The sequence below is a fragment of the Pleurodeles waltl genome, chromosome 9 (assembly GCF_031143425.1).
Source record: "Pleurodeles waltl isolate 20211129_DDA chromosome 9, aPleWal1.hap1.20221129, whole genome shotgun sequence".
Classification (NCBI taxonomy): domain Eukaryota; kingdom Metazoa; phylum Chordata; class Amphibia; order Caudata; family Salamandridae; genus Pleurodeles; species Pleurodeles waltl.
This window is the reverse complement of record NC_090448.1, coordinates 908,898,068-908,915,748: the sequence shown is the minus strand read 5'-3', so window position 1 is coordinate 908,915,748 and position 17,681 is coordinate 908,898,068. Positions and strand designations below refer to the sequence as shown.

The window sequence follows — 17,681 nt, the reverse complement described above, 5'->3', positions numbered from 1 at the left end:
AATATTGTACTAGTAAATGGGGCACCCTACTGTGCGGTTTATTAGAAGGAAAATAGCTTAGAAAGGGTGCTCTCTGTCTGTCTCCACTAAAATCTTGTATACATAAAGTTCTTTCATTTTGGTTGTTCGTCATATCAGTCATACTCAAAATGAACTCTTTTGCTCCTAAATTTCAACATTAGGTCCTTGGATTTGTAGACTACACTGCAATATCTTGCTTTCTAGGCAACATGTTTGCACTCTATAAAGTCTTTATGGTGTGAAATGGCACCAAATGCCCTACTTGATATTTTTAGGAAAAGCTACAAACATTACTGCTTTAATGCTTCCACAGTTTACTCACACAGAAAACTAAAGATCAAAGGTGACAAAATAAATACATTTGCAAAATTAGCGCATTTCTTTTTGTTTTTAGTTATGAACAAATGTTGTTGGTAAGACATTCAAACCTGTTGAGGAAGGCCTGACAATGATTTTGTTTTCATTGTTTATTCTATTCACTGACGCAAAGAGCTATCTATAAATACTCATTATTTCTAGAACGTGGCTAGTTTCTCACTACCACGGGCAGCATTCTCAAATATCCTGGGCTACCCAGAAGTTTCCATAGAAGAATAACTCATTTTTCTCTGATGACAATTTCAGATTTTTCAGGGGAACTAGTTTTTTTAGTAATGTCCAAATAGTGTATGATCCGTATGTAAGTCTAACATTTTGGGCAGAAAACCCTAAACTCTGAATTGTTCAAACGTTGATCAAACTATTTTGATTGCGGTCGAAATTCTGTAATATTGGAAAAACACAACATAACTTCCACATGGCAGCAGATCACAATTTCCAATGGCTCTTCTCACAAATCGGATAGTATCACAAGTTACTGTGAAGCGAATTCTCCACATAGCATAGATATGAATTGTAAATACAACAATAGATTTGCCATGTTGGGGCACACTGAAGAGCACTGTGTATTGTTTCTCCAAGATGTTGGTGTTTCAGACTGAGCCTTGTGATGCTATATTAGGTAATGAATAGCCAGGTGGATTAAACTAATGATTGTTACAGGACATTTGGCTTGCAGAAGGCATTACAATTTCTTTTTTTACTCTAGTGTAACCAGTGGTTAATAGTAGTTCAGATAAAAACAATTTATTGAAGGCAAATATAGTTTAATCACTAGAGAATAAGTAAATATATGAGCTAGATTTACAATGGGTTTGTATACAAATATATACACATACAATATAACCTAATAAGTGCTATATCTTTTTTTGGGTTCATATCAAACTGTAAAAATATTCTTCTGGCGTGTTTGTAAACATATCAGAAATTCCTTTCTTCAAAAATGATCCTACGGGGGCAAATTGCCATGGTTTTTCCATTTGCCTTACTTTATAAAACATCAATTTCAGGTGGTCTTCAACTAAAACTTGCAAAGTGTCATGGTAAGTATGCCAACTATGTTGAGATACCTTGTTGACAGGACTTAATCAGATTTCTCTTATAGCTTATTTCATTAAACTGGAGGCAAGATATAGAATACCAAAAGGTGCAATTTGTTATTCATTGTGACACATTCTCCCATTTCTTTTCAGTGCAATGTATTTTTGGTGGGGTCATAAAATAAATGTATAATCATTCTATCATTGGTATTGTTACAAAATAAAAAGCAACAGGTTCCTTGTTCACATAAAGGCTTTGAAAAGTGCAATATGTCTATTTTGCAATGAAGCAAAAGAATGTTTTAGAAGTTTTTGGATAATTCATAAATACATCTGACCTACACACTGGTCCTTTGCGCATGGTGTGATTGTAAATAAGAACTCACAAAGAATGTCACTTGTGCATGGTTCCTAGTAATATATGGGTCTATTATGACCTAAGTAGACTAAATATATGTGGGGCTATTAGATGTCTTTAGTTTCCCTTCTTAGTATTAGTAGGCATTTTCTTTTCCTTAAAGAAAAGTTTCTCTTAAAAGTCTCTCCTTCCTGTACCAACCCTAGGATTTCACTTGGTTGAGCACTTGGTTCAGCACTTACGCTTGAAGCTTTCTGGGTTTTTTAAAGTAATGATTACTGTCAAAAATGAAATGCATTATGTTTGGGAATATCTACTAAATTCAGACTACGTGGGTGTTTACCTTATTTACAGATAGGACTTTCGTGATCACTCCTCAAGGATGTCCACTAGTCTAAAATAAGTACTGATCTATTTGTGTACTTAATATGTATAAAGATGATTAGATTAGCTGGCTTTTTCGTGAATTGAATCAGATATAAACTATTCATGTACAAGTTCCGACTTTTCCTCTGTAAATCAGGTCTATGTCTGGCAAGAATGTATGAATTGGGACCAAAATGTTTTACCAACAATATAATTCTGATATAAAGATGACACAACCACACTTTACTGGGAGGAACTGCGTAGTTTTATCATGCTACCTCCAGGTAGTGAACTTCTTAATCTTGTTGTTGTTGTAAACATTTTTAAAGTGGTTCCTCTATTTGCCTCAGACACATAGGTAATCTAGCTGTTTACACAGGTTTTCTCCCAGGAAGCGGAACCCACTTTTGCTTTTCAGGTCAATAATGGCATTATCCATTCATCCATGTAGCCATAGTTAAGTCTTTTCCTCGGCATGGGAGGTTCCTTCTTGCCCACCCGCATTTCCTCTCCAGGTAAAAAGCCTCTCATCGAAAATGCATCGTGAAATTCAGATTTTCCATTCATCTAAAAGCCGTTGTCTTCACTTAATTATGAATGCTTTTCAGACGAAAGATTTCTCTGCAGGTTTTCCGGACATGAAGAGGAGAGGTGAATGGAAACGTATAATTGAAAGGAAAGTGGTCGAACTGAGTTACAATTTGCATGCTCCTATGGGTATGGCGTCTAATTATTATTTTTGGTAGGACATCAAAGCACCTTCCAGATGCATGGACATTAGGTAAAAAATGGGCTGTGCTGTGCGCCTTAATTTTTTGGACTATAGTAATGTAACTATTTTACTTCTGAATAGAACTAGATTCTAAAAGCCGTATGCATTGCTTCCGAACATTAAGACCTCTGAAATCTGAGTAAGCCATCAACTGTCCAAGTGTGTTGAGGCTCACACTTCTGTTCGTTGCTGTAATTTTAGCACTGAAACTGGACTCGTTGCATCTGCCAACAACATCAGGCTGATCTTAGATGTTGGTTGATTGACTGCTATTGTTCTCTTAGACCTCTCCACAGCTTTTGATGCCATCTCCCATGGCATTTTGCTGGATAGGCTTGACACTTTGACATCAGTTGCACAGTTTATAGCTGGTTCTCTGATCTTACTATGAGGATGTGCTCAAGCAGCTTCACTGGATCATTTTCGTTCAGCATTCAAATTCATCATCCATGGGGCTCCCTCAGGGTTCTTTGTTAAGTCCCATGCTTTTCAACATCTACAAGATCCCGTCATGCCAACTGTTAGAAATGGGGTCTTTGGATGGCAGTCAGGTTACCCCCTTTCCAAGCAAGGACCCTCAATCTAGTCAGGGTAAAGGAGAATCACCCTCAGTTAACCCCCGCTCACCCCCTTGGTAGCTTGGCACAAGCAGGCAGGCTTAACTTCAGAACCAATGTCTAAAGTATTTGTACCAACACACACAGTAACGTAGTGAAAATACTACAAATTGACACAACACACGTTTAGGAAAATAGATCATATTTATCTAAACATAACAAGACCAAAATGACAAAACCCAACATACACAAGTCAAGATATGAATTTTAAAAAGAATAAGAGTCTTAAATCCTTAGAAAACAGTGAGAACACTATTAGTGCACAAAAGTACCTGGCTAGTGTCAAAATAAAGCTGCACGGGCGAGTGTGCATTGAAAAAGGCCAGTGATGTGTTGATTCCTCACCCACAAGCGAGAATGTGTGTCATTCCTCCTTCAGTCGGATCAGTGTGCGTAGCTTCTTTCTCTCCCGCAACAGAGCGATGCGTCGATCTGGACGGGCACCTCGGGTCTGGGCAGGCTTTGCGTTGATTTTTGATGCCCAGCAATGTTGCATTGAAATCCGGTTGCACAGTGTCAAGAAACTGCACTGTGTGGGGGCTTGCGTCTTTAAGAGCAGCCACTGCGGGTGTCGCACGTCATTTCTCCAGCCACGTTGCGTCGATCTTCCAGACGTGATACCGGTGGAGCATTGATTTTAGCTGTGAGGCCGGCGGTGCGTCATTTATCAGCCGTGAGGCAGGTGGTGCGTGAAAAGTTTCCCCACATGGCGGTCTTTGCATGGATTTCTGTCCTTTTCCACCAGCTTCACCTTTCAAGGGCACAGAGGCAGATTAGGGCACCACTTGGCAGGGGAGGACGCTCAGCAGAAAGTCCAGGTGCTGGCAGAGAGAAGCCTTTGTTGTCCCTGAGACTTCAACAACAGGAGGCAAGCTCAGTTCAAGCTTTTGGAGCTTCTTCACCAGTGGGAGGTCACACAAAAGTCAGTCTTTGTCCTCTGTCAGGTAGAAGCAGCTACTGCAGGCCAACCCAGCAAAGCACAGTCACAGGCAAAGGGGCAGTACTCCTCCTCCAGCTTCGCCAGCATTTCTCCTTGGCAGAGGTTCCTCTTGATTCCAGAAGTAATCTGATTTTCAGGGGTTTTGCGTGCTCTTCTTATACCCCTTTCTGCCTTTGAAGTAGGCCTATTTCAAGATCCTGCCTTGTCCACGCCAGGCCCCAGACACACACAAGGGGGTTGGAGACTGCATTGTGTGAGGGCAGGCACAGCCCTTTCAGGTGTAAGTGACCACTCCTCCCCTCCCCTCAGCCCAGATGGCCCATCAGAATATGCAGGCTACACCCCAGTTCCCTTTGTGTCACTGTCTAGAGGAGAAGCAAAAACAGTCCAACTGTCAAACTGACCCAGACAGGGAATCCACAAACAAGCAAAGTCACAGAGTGGTTTAAGCAAGAACATGCCTACTTTCTAAAAGTGTCATTTTCCAACACGCAATTTAAAAACCAAATTTACTAAAAGATGTATTTTTAAATTGTGAGTTCGATCCCAAACTCCACATGTCTATCTGCTCCCAAAGGGAATCTGTGCTTTAATAATATTTAAAGGCAGCCACCATGTTAGCCGATGAAAGAGATAGGCCTTGCAACAGTGAAAAACAAATTTAGCAGTTTTTCACTGTCAGAACATGTAATCCACACACGTACATGTCCCACCTTTAACCTAGGGCCAACCTTAGGGGTACATTACATGTATAAAAAGGGACGGTTTAGACCTGGCAAGTGGGTACACTTGGAAAGTTGAATTGGCCGTTTAAAACTGCCAACACAGACACCTCATTTACAGGTCTGAGCCATGTTTACAGGGCTACTCACGTGGGTGGCACAACCAGTGCTGCAGGCCCACTAGCAGCATTTGATTTACAGGCCCTGGGTACCACTAGTGCACTTTACTAGGGCATACTAGTAAATCAAATATGCAGATCATGGATGCGACAATGCACAATCTATACATGGAACACTTACACTTTAGCACTGGTGAGCATTGGTAAAGTGTCCCGAGCAAACAAAAACAGCAAGTCCAGCACACAGAAGCAACCTGGGGAGTAGAGGCAAAAAGTTAGGGGAGACCATGCCAATGATGCCAAGTCTAACACCAACCTCATTTTCCTTTTTGCCCTTCATTTTTATGCATATGTAGATGACACCTAATTGAATTTTTTGTCTTGATGGAGACCTCCATCTACTGCAGAATGAGTTAACAGGATGTGTTTGATTGGCATCCAGATGAATGACTGGGAACTGTCTCAGGTTTAAAGCAAATAGGATGGAGTTCCTTGTATTTGGAAAGCCCTTTTTTTGGTCCTCCAATTGATGACTTGATTGTTTTCTCTTCCTATACCCTCTTCCAGTGCTCTGAAACTTAGGGTAACCTTTGACAACAAGTTCACTTTTGAAACTCACCTCATAAACTTATCTATAACTGTTATTTATGTTCAAGTTTATTAGGGAACTCATTCTGCAACTTCCTCGCTGCTCCAGGAAAATCCTGGTCATAGCAGTGATCATCTCTAATTTTGACTATTGCTACATCTACTTTCTGTACAAGTTGTAGCTTATTCAAAATGGTGCAGCCCATCTTATCCTAGTGTTGAGCAGGAGAGCTACTATCTCTGCCCATATCTCTTCCCTTCACCGGCTATCCATACATGAACATTATCTTTTCATTATCTTTTTCTGTCATAGGACTCTATGGGGGTTATCCTAACTTTGGAGGAGGTGTTAATCCGTCCCAAAAGTGACAGAAAAGTGACGGATTTACCACCAGCCGTATTACGAGTCCATTATATCCTATGGAACTCGTAATACGGCTGGTGGTATATCCGTCACTTTACCGTCACTTTTGGGGCGGATTAACACTCCTCCAAAGTTAGAATAACCCCCTATATAGGCATCACCCTGATAGCCACATGGTCTCTCCTTTCTCTTTCAACCCACCTGGGGGACATCTAAATGTTAGCACTCTTCATTTAATCAGCTTTCCCTAATTCAAGAAAGCTTGCTTTGGTAGCAGGTCCTTTCTGTTGGTCACCTCTCAAGCACAGAATGATCTCCCTTTGTCTATTTGTTCCAAAAAGTGTCTTTCCTCATTCCATAAACTACTCAAGACTCATTTATGTTCTATGTAGTTCTGCTGTAAATTAGTTCTGAGACCCTTGTTTGGCTTATTTGTGTGCTTTATAAAGTCAAATCAATCCATAATTCTTTGTATTCATGCTAGACTGTAGGTATATATTTTGCTCCACATTGGTCAGAAGGAAGAACTGAGGATATGAATGATGTACAGATAATATACAGAAATATATCTGCACACACTTTATTTTTAAATCTGAAGCATCTAGCACATTGTTGTAAGGATCCAGTGTTTACAATGGGAGATGAATCTTGAAGGTGCAGTGCTGCCTTTCAGTAAATTTATTCATACGGTTTTGCAACAATACTCAATGTTACCAATGTTGCTAAAAATAATTTTATTTTCTCTTTTGTGATTGTTTATGCATGGTTTATATGGTTTGTCTAAACTGGATATAAAAATATTTTTAAGAAACAGAAAATATTAGCATATCCCTCAGGAGTTCATGCTTCTTAGCAATCCGGTCTTTTCTGTGAATTAAACTAATATAGTTAAATGTCATAGTCATTTAACTCGAAAAAAATCGGACAAAATTTGGACGTTTAACACTTTTTAATTTCATTAGTACAAGAATACACTGGAAATTGCATGTACAGTGAAGTTGGTTGATACACTGGTCAAGAAGAAAAGCGCTGAAAAGGAAAGATTGCTTTTGCACCAAGCAATATTCATACATTATTGAGCCATTTACAAAAAGAAACTATCCCACAAATTACTTCTTCAAGAAAATACTTTCTCTACACAAAGTTTCGTTAACCAAAGTGCAAATAATTACAAGAATAGAGATTCTGTTACCAATCCTTTCAATATAAAACAGTACGCATTTCTTGGAAAGAATCAAAAAAGCTGAATATTAAATTTCTGGAATGTATCGCTCAAAGTTTAAATTTCAAAATGCTGCGTTAACAAAGGATCCTTTACTCCTGTGATGTAATAAAGCATTGCAGTATATAGGAAAACACTTATGGGAGTTCTATTACGATTACTTGATGATGATCAAAGAGATAGTAGGGCTTATTCTTTAAAAAATGCAAGTGCAGTATATTACTACACAGCCTAGCAATATTGAAATATGATACATATTGACGGAATCACCAAAACTATTAATGTTTTTACAGTATTTACAACATGATTCTTTATTATCAGCAAATTCATTTGAATGTTGAAAGCAGGAAAGCTATCAAGACTCCTCAGAAAACAGCCTGAAGACTGCTCTAAACCCTCTCCCACAAGAATTTGCTCTTCAGTATTTTGGTCATGAAGAATTAAGATATGGTGGCCATGCCGTGTTTTCACACGTAGACCACTCATTTATGCAGGATTCGTAATCAAAACAACTTTGTGTATGCATTCTACCATGATATGCCAGAGCCAAAATGCTTTTAAACAGTATTGATCGAAAAATGAGCTCCATGACTTGAAAAGAAATCCAGTCCAAAAAATAATCTAATTTTAAATAATATATATATTTACACATATATGGTCACTCTCATTAGGCCAGCTATCCTGAAACAAGAATGGCAGACCATGAGCATCTAAACGTCCGCAATTAGTGTTCTCCATTTCAGTTGGTCAGACAATTTCAACAGTTTTTTCAGATTTTTCTCTTACTAATTTTTTCTGCCTTTTGATTGAAAGAAAACAACACGCTGCTGGATTGTTTCAAAATACTCCTATGCATTCAACAGATCAAAAAAAAAATTGACAGAGATATAACAACAATCGGAAAATTAGCAATCACAAATTTCAGAATATTCATTGGTGAACGCTATAGTTATTTGGATAAGTATGACGTCATTTACAAGCTCACAGTTTTGAACCTACTAACAGAAACGGAGGAAATCATAAATGTATCTCATGTTTGAAAAGGAATGGCATAGGGATCGTATACTGTCTATACAGTGCAATGGGACTGTTTAAAGTTTGCTTACTCAAAAAAAAGATATTCTTTCTCTTTCATATGTAGTGAAGTTCTGCCCACAAGAAACCACTAAAAATAATGCTTTCAAGTTTCCCTGGCTACTGGCATCACTTGACACATACCTCCAATGCTCTAAGAGACTCATTGCCTAAGTTAGCTTTAGCTGAACATTTTTGGTTAGAAAACTTTATTTTTTACATTGTTTCCTCCAGGTTTTAAAAAGACTATATATTGAGACTTTTTCATATTGAGCAAGTACACAGCTTCTTAAAAGTAAGTTTAATGATAAGGGTACGTGGTATTTATGAATACATGGCTGAAATTATTAAATATTGCACTAGTAAATGGGGCACCCTACTGTGCGGTTTATTAGAAGGAAAATAGCTTAGAAAGGGTGCTCTCTGTCTGTCTCCACTAAAATCTTGTATACATAAAGTTCTTTCATTTTGGTTGTTCGTCATATCAGTCATACTCAAAATGAACTCTTTTGCTCCTAAATTTCAACATTAGGTCCTTGGATTTGTAGACTACACTGCAATATCTTGCTTTCTAGGCAACATGTTTGCACTCTATAAAGTCTTTATGGTGTGAAATGGCACCAAATGCCCTACCTGATATTTTTAGGAAAAGCTACAAACATTACTGCTTTAATGCTTCCACAGTTTACTCACACAGAAAACTAAAGATCAAAGGTGACAAAATAAATACATTTGCAAAATTAGCGCATTTCTTTTTGTTTTTAGTTATGAACAAATGTTGTTGGTAAGACATTCAAACCTGTTGAGGAAGGCCTGACAATGATTTTGTTTTCATTGTTTATTCTATTCACTGACGCAAAGAGCTATCTATAAATACTCATTATTTCTAGAACGTGGCTAGTTTCTCACTACCACGGGCAGCATTCTCAAATGTCCTGGGCTACCCAGAAGTTTCCATAGAAGAATAACTCATTTTTCTCTGATGACAATTTCAGATTTTTCAGGGGAACTAGTTTTTTTTAGTAATGTCCAAATAGTGTATGATCCGTATGTAAGTCTTTTGGGCAGAAAACCCTAAACTCTGAATTGTTCAAATGTTGATCAAACTATTTTGATTGCGGTCGAAATTCTGTAATATTGGAAAAACACAACATAACTTCCACATGGCAGCAGATCACAATTTCCAATGGCTTTTCTCACAAATCGGATAGTATCACAAGTTACTGTGAAGCGAATTCTCCACATAGCATAGATATGCATTGTAAATACAACAATAGATTTGCCATGTTGGGGCACACTGAAGAGCACTGTGTATTGTTTCTCCAAGATGTTGGTGTTTCAGACTGAGCCTTGTGATGCTATATTAGGTAATGAATAGCCAGGTGGATTAAACTAATGATTGTTACAGGACATTTGGCTTGCAGAAGGCATTACAATTTCTTTTTTTACTCTAGTGTAACCAGTGGTTAATAGTAGTTCAGATAAAAACAATTTATTGAAGGCAAATATAGTTTAATCACTAGAGAATAAGTAAATATATGAGCTAGATTTACAATGGGTTTGTATACAAATATATACACATACAATATAACCTAATAAGTGCTATATCTTTTTTTGGGTTCATATCAAACTGTAAAAATATTCTTCTGGCGTGTTTGTAAACATATCAGAAATTCCTTTCTTCAAAAATGATCCTACGGGGGCAAATTGCCATGGTTTTTCCATTTGCCTTACTTTATAAAACATCAATTTCAGGTGGTCTTCAACTAAAACTTGCAAAGTGTCATGGTAAGTATGCCAACTATGTTGAGATACCTTGTTGACAGGCCTTAATCAGATTTCTCTTATAGCTTATTTCATTAAACTGGAGGCAAGATATAGAATACCAAAAGGTGCAATTTGTTATTCATTGTGACACATTCTCCCATTTCTTTTCAGTGCAATGTATTTTTGGTGGGGTCATAAAATAAATGTATAATCATTCTATCATTGGTATTGTTACAAAATAAAAAGCAACAGGTTCCTTGTTCACATAAAGGCTTTGAAAAGTGCAATATGTCTATTTTGCAATGAAGCAAAAGAATGTTTTAGAAGTTTTTGGATAATTCATAAATACATCTGACCTACACACTGGTCATTTGCGCATGGTGTGATTGTAAATAAGAACTCACAAAGAATGTCACTTGTGCCTGGTTCCTAGTAATATATGGGTCTATTATGACCTAAGTAGACTAAATATATGTGGGGCTATTAAATGTCTTTAGTTTCCCTTCTTAGTATTAGTAGGCATTTTCTTTTCCTTAAAGAAAAGTTTCTCTTAAAAGTCTCTCCTTCCTGTACCAACCCTAGGATTTCACTTGGTTGAGCACTTGGTTCAGCACTTACGCTTGAAGCTTTCTGGGTTTTTTAAAGTAATGATTACTGTCAAAAATGAAATGCATTATGTTTGGGAATATCTGCTAAATTCAGACTACGTGGGTGTTTACCTTATTTACACATAGGACTTTCGTGATCACTCCTCAAGGATGTCCACTAGTCTAAAATAAGTACTGATCTATTTGTGTACTTAATATGTATGAAGATGATTAGATTAGCTGGCTTTTTCGTGAATTGAATCAGATATAAACTATTCATGTGCAAGTTCCGACTTTTCCTCTGTAAATCAGGTCTATGTCTGGCAAGAATGTATGAATTGGGACCAAAATGTTTTACCAACAATATAATTCTGATATAAAGATGACACAACCACACTTTACTGGGAGGAACTGCGTAGTTTTATCATGCTACCTCCAGGTAGTGAACTTCTTAATCTTGTTGTTGTTGTAAACATTTTTAAAGTGGTTCCTCTATTTGCCTCAGACACATAGGTAATCCAGCTGTTTACACAGGTTTTCTCCCAGGAAGCCGAACCCACCTTTGCTTTTCAGGTCAATAATGGCATTTTCCATTCATCCATGTAGCCATAGTTAAGTCTTTTCCTCTGCATGGGAGGTTCCTTCTTGCCCACCCGCATTTCCTCTCCAGCACGTGAGGTGGACCTTTATGTGACATGGCTTCATTGAACTGATATCACCTTTTCATTCCCCTTAAACGGCACCAAGTATCGCCTCGCTGTGGAACCAGACTCCACTTGAGTTGAGTTTTCCTTTGTTTCGTCTGAAGGTAAATTAATGAACACATTTATTTAAGCATATCTTGCCTTCTCCAATTCTACATTCAATAAGACCAAGCACAGTAACTAGAACTGGAGCACACACGCTGCTACTCTGCATGTCCTGTACCAATCCTTTTAATAATGGATTTCAATTTGGCAGATTAGAAATTAAGCTCCTGAATAATCTTGTGTTACAGCTTCCTGCAGCTGCTTTCCGAGCCCTTGGACACAATATGCAATTAGCGTGATATTTATGGCTTCTTGCTGAAAAATTCGGCATAGCAGTGAGATGAGCATACTGTGCCTGGAACATACCATTTCTGAAAACCCTGTACCTTTGATCTTGTAGGCCTAATATATCCTCTACTCAACTGCAGTGCTGACATTGTCATGTTCTTGTCAACGGGTCGATCTTTGCCACGTTAGCTCCCATCTTACCTCGACGCTGAGGTGCCATCAAGATCTTTACAAGTAGTCTGGGGAAGTAGTCCTCTCCTTTTACAAATAATACAGCTAGGGATCTTGTTAGCCGGAGGTCAAAACAAGATAAAACAAGCATCTGCATTTTCAAAGCACTGATCCAGAAAATGTAATCCAGAACTTGAATGTCTGGTTCCCAAAACCAGTTTAAAACAGGCACATCTTCTATAAACTGAATTCAAAGTTCTTATACCCTATTGACTTGGCCAATGATTTTACAAATACATTGATACATTAAATGCTTCACTTATGCTACTAAAGGATTATACAGAGCAGTTACCTGTACACAGCCACCATTAGCTATATATATTTTGCTAACAATTTTATTGTTTTGATGGCAGTTTTTGTAAGTTAATGGCTTGCTGATTGGTGGCAGCAACAGTCCTCAGCAAAACAACACAGGCTGCCGGTTTCGGCATGTCAGCAGTGTTCTCAGTTCACAGTTGTCTTAGAAAGTAAAGGCGTACACCACGCCAACCACCACAATGTTCCCAATGGTGGCTATTATGGCAATCCATAGCAATATAGCATCATTCGAGGAATGGGTTGTCTCTTCCGGTGGACTGGGAGCTGAAGCTGCGGCATGAACGTTGGCCGATGAGTTGAAAAGCGAGTAATCCGTGCCGAATTCTTCATTTGGAGAATCCATGAATGCTCCTCCCAAGACAGGAAGCTGTAAAGAAGAGTTAAACATTAGGCATTATATATTTTCTGACAACATATCATGAATATTCAATTAACGTTTGCACAAGGCAGAGATGTTAATGCTGCATAACACTAATTCACTGAAGACTCAATCCTGTTTCAAGCCAGGTACCTGGCTCTGGCTAATCTCAAAGTCCTCATGGAGGCTGGAGCCAAAAGCAAGCCCAGTCTGCCCCATTTCGATTTGAAGGTAAATATAATTGAAAGTGAGAGAGGAAAGAATGAAGGAGCAATACTGTGTGAGAGAGAGAGAGAGAGAGAGAGAGAGAGAGAGAGAGAGAGAGAGAGAGAGAGAGAGAGAGAGAGAGTGTATCAAGCGTAGAGCATGTTTAAGAATAATGGCTTTAAAGCTCTCCAGACCACTGAAGTATTGGACTCTAGGATTTTACAGTTTTGTTTTCTGGATGAATAACTCAGTAGCATTTTCTCCTCAGCATCATTGTTGCCTGGACGATTGCAAGCAAACCTTTGTCATAACACAGATTGTATGAGTGCAGCTGTTTTTGTGAGAAGTAGTGTTTATTGATGCTGTGCTTAAACCACCAACATTTCAAACTCAGAACACGTATGTAAAAAGCTGCAGCTTCTGCGCAATAGCGGAGGAGCGTTGCCCCACTGGCTAATAGCCAGCAGCTGAAAAATTAAACAACATTGTATTATCATTTTATTTTTCAGCTGCTGGTTGAGCAAGCATTTGCATGGTAGGGCAGGGCTGGGCCATGGGAGGGGGAGGAGTGGAGTGTCCTTAAGTGCACATGTAAATTTGGCCGGCTGTCTTAGGCAAGCCAAACTAACAGGTGCACTTAGGTTTCTCCAACCCAGCTATGTTGCACAGCCGGGTTAGAGAAACAGCAAATACTCTCATGCACTGTCTGAGCAGCAAACCAAGCCACTCGGGCAATCCTGGTGCTGCTCTCATGCTATGTATGAATACTGGGACACCATCAGGAGTGAGAAAGTAAGGCAGCAGCAGTAGAGGTAAGGTTTTTTTTGTTTTAATTTCCCCCTCTCCCTCTTGAGATTTGAGGCGGCTGCCACTGTACGTAAAATAGCTTGCAACACTGAAATTATATTTCTGTGTAACAATGTTCGGTACAAAAATAATTTTAACCGTAACCATGGTTTGATAACTCAACATTTCCAACTGCTATTTTACTTATTTGGGTGAGCAAACTTTCACTCTTCAAATAACCAATGTCTGTTCAGTGCACCCAGTGGGTTTATTTCAAAATAGTCTACCTACCCTTCTCTGCATTTTATCAGATTGCCGCCTACGCTCCTTGTGCAGTCTTGCTTTGACTTCAAATAGTGAGATACAGTATGCCATTAAGGTACAGCTGTGTCACAAATTACCTGAATTCTGCACAGAAGAGCTCCAAGAAAGATAACAAGATTTTTTTTGCTGCAGGTGCAATTGCACTACATCACATAAATACATTTGAGCTCCGATCATATCTTAAACGTGAAATCCATAATCAAATAATCTGTTATACTTTCACTCTCCCCATATGCCCTCAAATCTGCGCAAGGCTTCCACCTGTTGAGCATATATCTTTTCTCTTTCCCACACCATTTCCATCTTTGCTTTTCATGCTGTACAGACAGGGGTATTGGTGATTTCCAATCCTGAAGAATCAGTGACTTAGCAATTAAAGTAGCAACAAATATAATTTGCTTGGAACAAATAGGTAAACCAGAATGTTGCGAGATACCAAATAATGCCTCCAGCGGATTTGGAACCAGTTTATAGGATATAAAAACACTAATCCTCTGAAATATTTTCTCACAAAATATTGCCAGGTGTTTGCATGTAAAACTTATATGAAGCCAATCCCCCTGAAGCGCCTGACAGAGTGGACAAGAGCCCGATACCTCAGGGTACATTTCCTTTAATCTAGCTGGAGTATAGTAGAGAAGCCATTTAGAATAAAATTCATTTTTTAAACAATTTGGCCCCCTGAGTGCTTTATATGTTAAGTTGTTGTGAATTTTCCATTGCTGTGTTTCTATTTTGTATCCAGTGAGGTTTTTTACTTCAATTAAAACTTGAGCGATTATGTCCGATGTATGCCCTGTATAGAGCCTCCTATACCAGTTGCCTATGCCGAGTAGGTTCCTAAAATAGGTCTGACCAATGGTAGAGCTAGAGCTTTCTGTTGTTCTCTCCATTGTTTTCCAGAAAATGCTGGATTTGATAATAGGAAAACCTAAGATCATCCAAAATAATGTCTCTCTCAGCAAGGCATTGCGTCCATGTTTTAATATGATCCCCTACTGAAAAATCAGCAAAGCCCCCGAACCCCCCTCTTCTCATTTCTGTACATATCCATGATTAAGCTCTAGACCCAGCATCCAGGAATCCCGAAGTCTAATTGATTGGTCGACCCTACAGCTTTGGTATTTTACCTGTATCGACAACATACTGGCTTGAATCATTCCCGGAAGTTTGTATCTCACATGTTTCAGAAGGCAAGGTTGTTTAAGGAATCGAGGAAGCTGTAAGCCACTCACATCTAACATATGGTTAAGATAAAAGCTAGTGGTTGGCAATAATGTGGTCTTGGAAGCCCAATCCAAAAAGGATGCCTCATAGTAAGTTTTAATATTGGGGAGTGCTAGCCCCCCTTCTTCCACTGAAAGAGCTACCTTCCCTAGCTGCAGACAAGGTTTCTTATTTGCCCATATAAACTGTCTAGTCAGCAAATCAATTTCCCGAAAGAACTTTTGAGGAACACTCAAGATTATGCTTGAGAAAATAAATAACATCAAAGGAAGGATTATCATTGTGACCAATGCCACCCACTCTATTATCGTCAGAGGAGATGCTTGCCATTTCTGTAATAGACCTTGTGTTTTCTTAAGAGTGGGTATATAGTTTAACCGTAAGAGATCTGAAAAGCTGTTGGACACAAATATCTCTCAGTATCTAATGGGAATAGAGGTTGAGGATTGGACCCGAATGTCCATTGGTAGAACTATTTTCTCAGCATTATACAAAAGAGCTTCTGACTTAGAGTGGTTAATTCTATATCCGCCCAGGTCCAAAAAGATCGCAATCTTTGAGAGTGCTCTGGCAATATTACGTGAATCTACACGAAGATATAAAATCATATCATCTGCAAATAATTTAAGTTTAGGTGCTTGAGGAAGTGGGGGATATATATGTTTGTCTTGCCGGATTGCTGCTGACAATGGTTCGATGAAGAGTGCAAAAAGTACTGAGGAAAGAGGACAGCCTTGTCACGTGCCTTGTGCTATATGTACTAAACCTTCTATTTGTGCATTTATTAGAACCTTAGCGTGAGCTCCCGAATAGAGATTAAGTAATGTCTGAATAAAGTTCCCTGGAAACCCAAACCTTTCTAGAGTCATAAACAAAACTTCCAGTTGAACCAAATCGAATGCCTTCTCGGCATCAAGCATTTTAATTGCTGCTGCATGCTTATTTTGGGAGAAATAGTCAATTGCCTGTACCAAGAAATTAGTATTCGAGGACAATAGCCTTCCTGGGAGAAAGCCGCATTGATCCTCATGAATAAGTCCCTGTGCCACTTGGGCTGAGCTTATTGCTAGAACCTTTGTAAATAACTTGTAATCCTGATTGAGAAGACTAATCGGACGATATGAGCCTGGATATTCCAGTAGCTTATCTTTTTTTTAAAAACTAACCACTGTAACCGTAGAAAATGAAAGTGGAACCTCTCCCCCTTCTAAAACTTCATTAAATAAATTCACTAATATTTTAGCTATTTGGCCCTCCAAAATCTTATAGACTTCCACCAGAAGACCATCATCCTCAGGTGCCTTCCCATTAGGCGCTCCCCGAATTGCCACTTTTACTTCCTCTAGAGTAATGGGAGCCACAAGTACAGCTTGTAGTTCTTGATCTAACCCTGGCAGTAAAACTGCGTCTAGGTACTGTTGAATTTGAGATAAATTTGCTTGCATTGTCTCTGAATAGAGCTTTGTGTAATGGGAGAGAAAGACTCACTCTATCTCTTAGGGCTGATTTACCATTATTCCCTGCTCCACATCAAAAATGTTTTTTATCATATTAGAATTAGATTTTTTCTGACTGACAAAGCCATCAATCTCCCTGCATGCTCACTATCTTCATATTGCTTCTGAAGGCTTGTGTGTCTATTAAGAATTTCACGAGAAGTGTACCAATCTCTTAATCTAGTCTGGGCCCTTTCGAGCGAAGAGGCTGTCTCCTTATTACATATTAATTGGTGCTGCCTTGTCATATGTTCAAGCTCTTGTTGAAGTGTAGTGTTTGTTTCCCTAGCCATCTTCCCTAATTAAGCTTTAAATTAAGCTGCCTCACTTCATATATGGGCTTTGGTGCCTTCCCATATATTAAAAAGGGAAGTAGAGCCTTTATTCATATTCAAAAATTATGTGACTGATGCTTTGAGGGATCTAATCCAGCCTTCTTCTGTTAAAAGAGATTAATGCAAAATCCAGTGTGGATGGCTTGTCTGACTATTAGGTCCCATTATGCTGGCCCAGGGGACTGAGTGATCTGAAAAGGGATTGGCCTGTAGGCCTGTCATTGTCTTACCAAACATATGAAATTAAGATGTAATCAATCCTTGAGGCAGTATTGTATCTTTTAGAGAAACAGGTAAATTCCCTTTCCAGAGGATGTTCAGCCTGCCAAACATCTATCAGCGCTAAGTCCTGAGCTAACTTGGTAAGCATTTGAGATGCTCTTGGTTTATTCTGTGGTTTGTTCCTATGTGATGTATCTATCTGAAT

At 38.8% G+C, this 17,681-nt stretch overlaps 1 protein-coding gene across 1 annotated transcript in view; it reads right to left on the bottom strand.

The window, feature by feature from the left end:
• Positions 1 to 7,154: 7,154 nt before the first annotated feature.
• The window catches only part of C9H14orf132 (chromosome 9 C14orf132 homolog), a 377,655-nt gene continuing 367,128 nt past the window's right edge, over positions 7,155 to 17,681 (bottom strand). Inside the window, exon 2 of the mRNA XM_069208256.1 lies at positions 7,155 to 12,888. Within this exon, the coding sequence (XP_069064357.1) occupies positions 12,664 to 12,888 (225 nt within the window). The 3' untranslated portion in view covers positions 7,155 to 12,663. The remainder of the gene's footprint in view (positions 12,889 to 17,681) is intronic.